Source organism: Pimephales promelas, chromosome 15 (genome assembly GCF_988280905.1).
Source record: "Pimephales promelas chromosome 15, fPimPro1.hap1.1, whole genome shotgun sequence".
Taxonomy (NCBI): domain Eukaryota; kingdom Metazoa; phylum Chordata; class Actinopteri; order Cypriniformes; family Leuciscidae; genus Pimephales; species Pimephales promelas.
The window spans coordinates 12918585-12925057 of NC_142783.1; the positions used below are offsets into that span (position 1 = coordinate 12918585).

The window sequence follows — 6473 nt, forward strand, 5'->3', positions numbered from 1 at the left end:
TTTGGTTTTGGCCTTACCTTACAAAGAACTAAAGACCAACAACAACATTTTCACATGTTACAAATTACAAATTAGGACTAGCCTATGTAAGAACAGGAATGTAGCATACACAAAAAGTCCTGTAAAATTAAACGAATAAATGGGCCTAATAATATGAATCAAAATTATATAAACAAAAACATACATAAAAGTTTTAAAAGTAAATTAACTATAGGCCATAACTTTGATAACTGAACTTTTGCTCAACGCGCACAATAAAAATTTAAATGGGCTTATAACCATTGTACACACAAACTTCTGTAAAATTAAACGAATAAATGGGCCTAATAATATGACTAAAAATTATATAAACAAAAATGTAAACATATATATACATAAATGTTTAAAAGTAGGATAATTAATTATTAGGCCAGATTTTGATAAGCCTATGATTTTTGCGCAGCATGCACTATTAAAATTTTAATTGGCTTATATCATCTATAGGCCTACACACACACAAAAAAAAAAACTGTAAAATTAAACGAATCAATGGGCCTAATTATATAAATAAAAATTGGCTATATGCCTACATCAACGTGTTAAATTAAAAAGTAAATTAAGTATTAGGCCACCAGACTTACATCTAACTGAACTTTTGCGCAGAGAACACGTGGATAACAATTTAAATAGTTTCAAACTGAAGAAGAAGAAGAAGAAGAAGAAGAAGAAGAAGAAGAAGAAGAAGAAGAAGAAGAAGAAGAAGAAGAATTGCTCTCCTTATCTAGCCTAGGCTACAGTTCACCTTCAAGAACAGGAGTTTGGACAATGTCTGAGGCTTCAGACACATGCGGTGGTTTCTTGAAAGCAGGGCAGCAGCAGGAAAAAAACCCTCTCTGCGCTCGCAGACGTGTTGGGCCCTCTTGGGGGTGCTGAATACAATGCAAGCAACTTTAGTCAGGCGGAGAAAAGACGTGGAGTTTTCTCGTGGTGTGAGCGGAGCGGGAAATAGGGCGACGCTCCGTCCTTTTAAAAATGTCGCTCTTCTCTGCGCTCTGTCCAAAGATCCGCTCGCTCGCGCTCCCCTCTCGTCGCTCCACTCCGCTCACATGCTCTGCTGCGAATGTAAGTTACGTGGCCGCCCCAGCGCGCTCGCGCTTCCTAATAAAAACGCCTCACTTCCGGCGCCGCGCACTCGCTACATTCCCTTTAACACATCTAGTGGATGCATAACTCAAACCCAGTCGAACGTATGACTGGAGTATCTAATGCGCTTTATAATCCGGTGCGCCCTATATATGACGTTCTAAAATATATTAAAAAATATAATCCGACCGGATTATAAACAAGGGCGCCACCAGGGGGTGGCCAGGGGTGGCCGTGGCCACCCCTGGTCGACTCCTGGCCACCCCACTGGCCACCCCACTGGCCAGTATAAATTTTAGTAGCTTCAGTTTACATTTCATCCCTAATGCACAGCAAGGCACACTAGCAGGCAAGCCGCGCTAGACTAGCGATCGCACACACAGCCAGTACTCCCCTGAACCCAACCCCGCCCCCCTCCGTCCATGCCGCTGTGGCGCGCACAGACAGCAACAGCTCATCAGCGCGTGCCCGTCATCTCTGCTGTCGGTCTTTCTTTGAAAGAAGTTAAGAAAGAAGACAAAGACTACCGGTAAGTAAATAAGTCAAAAATATCTTTAGTAAAAGAAGACGGGGAATTATGTGTCGTGAGTCGTGATTTTTAAGTGTGAAATGGTTACAGTATACTGTTACAGCAGCTTTGATGTGTCTTTGACACGTTTTGACATAAGTTAACGTTATCTAGCTAACGTCGTTAGCTTGTTCGTATATGTTATGTAAATTTTCAGACAATGAAGAGAAAGTCCACAGACATCTCTTCTTATTTTAAGAAGAAAAGTACAGAAGGAGGAGTGAAAGAGATAGCAGGGGAGCGACAGAGGCTTAGTAATAGTGAGGAGGAGAAGGAAGAGGAGGATGGAGGAGAGGAACAGACAGAGCAGCATGTCAAGGATACACAGCCAGCATTAGTGACAGAACACAATGATGAGGAAGAACAGACAGCAGCAGCCCAGGGACAGTCAACACCATTGATCACAGAAGCGTGGCAGGACACGGCAAAAGAAGGTGTTAGACGTGTTCCTGGACCAACAGGTGAAGTCATGATCACGTGTCCCTAATAATAAAATTGATGGGTAGCCTAGATAGTAACATCATCTGGAGAAATTAATGTTTTGTTTAGTGTGTTTCCCATTAAATTACAAATCTGACAATCACTTAAAGCAGCTTTTTGATTCATATTAGTAGTTGAGTTTTATTAGTCTGAATAGAAATGCCATTATTACAGCTATGATTGATAATTATGAGAGGGGATTATTATTATTATTGTTAATATTATCATTATTATCATTATTACTTTAATATGAGAATAAATTTTGCCTTTTGTTTCATTATAGATATCTCCCAGTCAAGAGCAGAGCAGCCCAAGCAGCCACATCTGAAAATCTTCCCTCGCACCTATCAAGGGGACAGAAGACGCTGCTTCTCTAAAGACTGGTACACCACACATAAATGGCTGGAATACTCTCAGAGTAAAGACTCTGCTTACTGTTATGCCTGCCGGCACTTCAGTCTCCCCTCTTCAGGTGATTCAGTATTTACATCTGAAGAGGGGTTCAAACATTGGAAAAAGGCAACCTTCAAAGATGGGGGATTTTTAGGTCATGCCAAATCTGAAGCACATACTAATGCAATGTTAGCATGGGCAGAGTATGAAAAATCCGCTGCAAGCACATCCTCTCTCTCAGCCTCTTTAAATGCGGAATACAATAAATTAGTGAAGGAAAATAGAGAGTACATTAAAGTTGTTGGAGAAACCCTGCTTCTCACAGCTACGCAGAACATAGCACAGAGACCACATAAAGAATCAGAAGGTGAGAATAAAGGAAACTTTCTCGCTATTATGGGACTGCTAGCCAAACACAATCCCACAGTCAAAAGAAAAATGACTTGTCAAAAAAATGCAACATATCTTGGGCATGACACACAAAATGAAATAATTGACTGTCTAGCTGAAATTGTCCGCACTTCAGTAACTAGTGAAGTTTCCCAAAGTGAGGCTTTCAGCATTTTGGTCGATGAGACTAAAGACCTAAGCAAAAAAGAACAGTTGTCCTTTGTAATAAGATACTATTACAATGGGTCAGTATGTGAGAGCTTCCTTGCCTTTGAGGCAGCACAGCGTCTTGATGCTGCAGCTCTTTCACAGAAAATAATTCAAATTTTGCAGAAGCATGGTCTTGACTACAAAAACCACCTTGTAGGGCAAGCATATGACGGAGCCTCAGTCATGAGCGGAAAAAACACAGGTGTGCAAGCACGCATGAAATCAGAGGCCCCTTTAGCTTTTTATGTGCACTGCAATGCGCATTGTTTAAATTTAGTATTAGTCGACAGTGTGAAATGCATCCCTGAAGCTAATCGCTTCTTTTCTCTTTTGCAGAAACTGTATGTTTTTGTGTCAGGGTCATATGTGCACCAAAGATGGCTTGAGGTACAGAGGGAGATGTTTCAGGGGGCCCCAAAAGAGTTACAAAGACTGATAGAGACACGGTGGGCATGTAGGTATAATGCTTGCAAGACAGTGAGAGACAGACTGTCAGCCATCATACGTCTACTAAAAGAAATATCAGAAGAGCAAAATGGTGACAGAGCTGTGGAGGCAAGAGGTTTATTAGCCCAAATAGATTTCAAGTTTGTTAGCCTCCTTGTAACATTCACCAGTGTTCTTGGTGAGATAAAATATCTGTCAGATATTTTACAGTCCCCACAACTTGATTTGGGCACAGCTGTCACACTTGTTGACTCTCTTGTTGACACATTGGAGAGTTACAGAGAGGGCTCTCTCTTTAATGACATCTGGGACAATATTTTAACACTTACTGAGCAATGCAACATCAGTGCCACACCTTCAGGCCGTCAGGTCAGACCAAGCTCTTTGCTTGAAGACCATTACTTATTCACTCCAATTGTTCAAAGACAAGAGAGCACAGATAAAGAGTCCTTTCGGACAGGTTCATTCATTCCAGTTATTGATGTGCTTCTCTCTGAGGTGAAGAGAAGATTTTCTAAAGAAAATTGTGTCATAATGAAAGGGATACAGGCCTTGAATCCGTGCAGTACCATATTTTGTGAGAAAGATGTAGTGTTTCCATTTGCCTCACAATACAACTGCAGTACTGAGGATCTACAATATGAGATCCCACAGCTTAAGCGTATTCTTGAGAGGAAGCAAAGTAGTGGTCAGGAAACACCAAAGGCATTAATAGAGCTCACTGTTTTTTTGGAGCCTTTTAAGGAGGTCTTCCACCAAATGTTTAAACTGTGCAAAATAGCACTTGCACTTCCCGTGAGCACTGCATCCTGTGAGCGCAGTTTTTCTAAGCTAAAGTTAATCAAAACTGCCTTGAGAAGTACCATGACAGATGAGCGTTTAAGCAATTTGGGTGTGCTGAGTATAGAATCAAGAAGGGCTAGGGCCATTAATCTTGATGACTTTGTGGATGCGTTTGCCAAAAAACATAGCAACAGGCGAATAAAGCTATTCTGAAGGCTGGTAATCAGAATCAGAGACTATTGGTCCCTGTTGGGAAGTTCTTTTTGAAATAGTAATAATTATTTTTGTTTTACATTAACCAAAGATATACATGTTTATTACACATACTGTATAGCCTGGTAATCAGATTCAGACTATTGATCCCTGTTGGGAAAGTCCTGTTACATAAAGCAAAGATGTGATTTTTTCTGTCCTTGCTTTAATTTGTATTTGCCAGTATCTGCTTTTCCACAGTAACTGTTTTGTTTGCAATAAATGTACACTTAATGCCAAATATAATTGCAAAATAAAACAAAATTGTTGTGCACCGCAAAATGTTAACTGTACTGTACTTTAATTAGTCTATGCACATTATATCATTAGTGACATTAAATATAACACAATAAACCAAAGTATATTAGTAGGAGTTTCCTTAAGTCTTTCTGATAGTTTTCTACAGGCCGATTTACTACAACAGTAGAATCATATTCTGAAATTATGGTGAAATTATGGTTTATAGTTTTGGTGTGCCACCCCAAGATTTTAAGTGGCCCCATCTGGCCACCCCTATGAAACATTTCTGGAGGCGCCACTGATTATAAAGTGCACCTTCAACGAATGACCTATTTTAGAACATTTTTTCGCCTTATAGTGCGGAAAATACGGGTATGATAAAAAGAAGCATGCATGACCTACCTTATTGCATCAGCGCGCTCTTCTCCGCTACCCTTTCAATGATGCAATCCGTGTCCAAAGAAACCAGTCTCTTTTTCGATTGCCATCAATATAAAGGCTTCAAGATGCTCCTGTGACGCTGTGCTCCTTAATCGATTCTTGATGAATTTCAACGTGGAAAAGCTTCGCTCACATGCAACTTGTGTCACAGACAGAGTTAACAGAAACTTGTATCCAAGTCCGATTCGATGGTAGGAGTCAGTGAGCAGGTTATACCTTTGTAGGACATAGCCTAATAACAACAGATGGGACATTTTCTGCAAGATTGGTTTTGTTCACAACATCCCATTCTTCATCTGGAGTCTGCTCATCATCTCCATCCTCAGTACTCATCTTGGTCAGATACTCTTCGCGCACAGACACCTTCAGCTTGTACCAGTGCGTAGCCAGGCTAAGTAGTTCACCCTGTAATGCCTCAGGAGTTGCTCTGCTATCGTGTCCGATCAGTTTGGCGCTCAGGGCATTGAGTGCGCCTACAGGTAGGCCTACACCGTTACATTTCAAGTCATTGAAATTCTGGGGATCAAGAAGTTGCGAAATCTGTGTATAGTTCTCTGTTTTTAGCAAAACGTCGGGAAATACTTTCAATAATGGCATCCAGAATGACATTGTGCACTTGTACCTCATACTTGCTGTCAGCATCTGATATGGTTGTGTCATCACATAACTCGCCTGGAATCTTTTCTGTCTTCTTTGGTCTCCGGTTTGGCAGCGCATGTTCCACTTCTGCGTCTGTCTCACAGTCACACACACATTTAATTCTCCATTGGCCCATTGCACACATGCGTCTGTTGCTGTCTTTACACCCTTGTGTGCTTGTGACAAAGCGATGGGGCCGTGAGCAAATCCATTCCTCTAGTTTGCAAATACTTGGAAAGTGGAGTTGTTTGTTGGAAGATGCGTAAAAACGTCTGGGCAGTGAGGATGGTTTGATATTTCAGCAGAGCCTCTGCATAACCGTCGTCGGCTCTCGCACGCACAGTCGGCTTCATGTTGTCTTTCTCGCTCAGTGCCTTGAGTGTAACAACAAGATCAATGCAAAGGCATCCTTCTGGATCCCCAATCTTCCCAAACACTTTTATAAGCGTCTTTTGGCCCAACATCGGGGTTCAACTCTGATTCGGCGGAGCACTCCACACCTGAAGCT

General features: G+C 41.3%; 1 protein-coding gene across 1 annotated transcript; it reads left to right on the forward strand.

Annotated features, from left to right (window-relative positions):
• The first annotated feature begins 1589 nt into the window (after positions 1-1589).
• Positions 1590-5186, forward strand: LOC148973491 (zinc finger MYM-type protein 1-like). Its single transcript, XM_089119976.1, has one exon. The coding sequence runs from the start codon at positions 2420-2422 to the stop codon at positions 4604-4606; it is 2187 nt and encodes a 728-aa protein (XP_088976102.1). The 5' UTR covers positions 1590-2419; the 3' UTR covers positions 4607-5186.
• Positions 5187-6473: the final 1287 nt, after the last annotated feature.

What these genes read in the sequence shown, in the direction of transcription:
- LOC148973491 (XM_089119976.1), top strand. Translation starts at nt 2,420, where the DNA reads ATGAGAATAAATTTTGCCTTTTGTTTCATTATAGATATCTCCCAGTCA.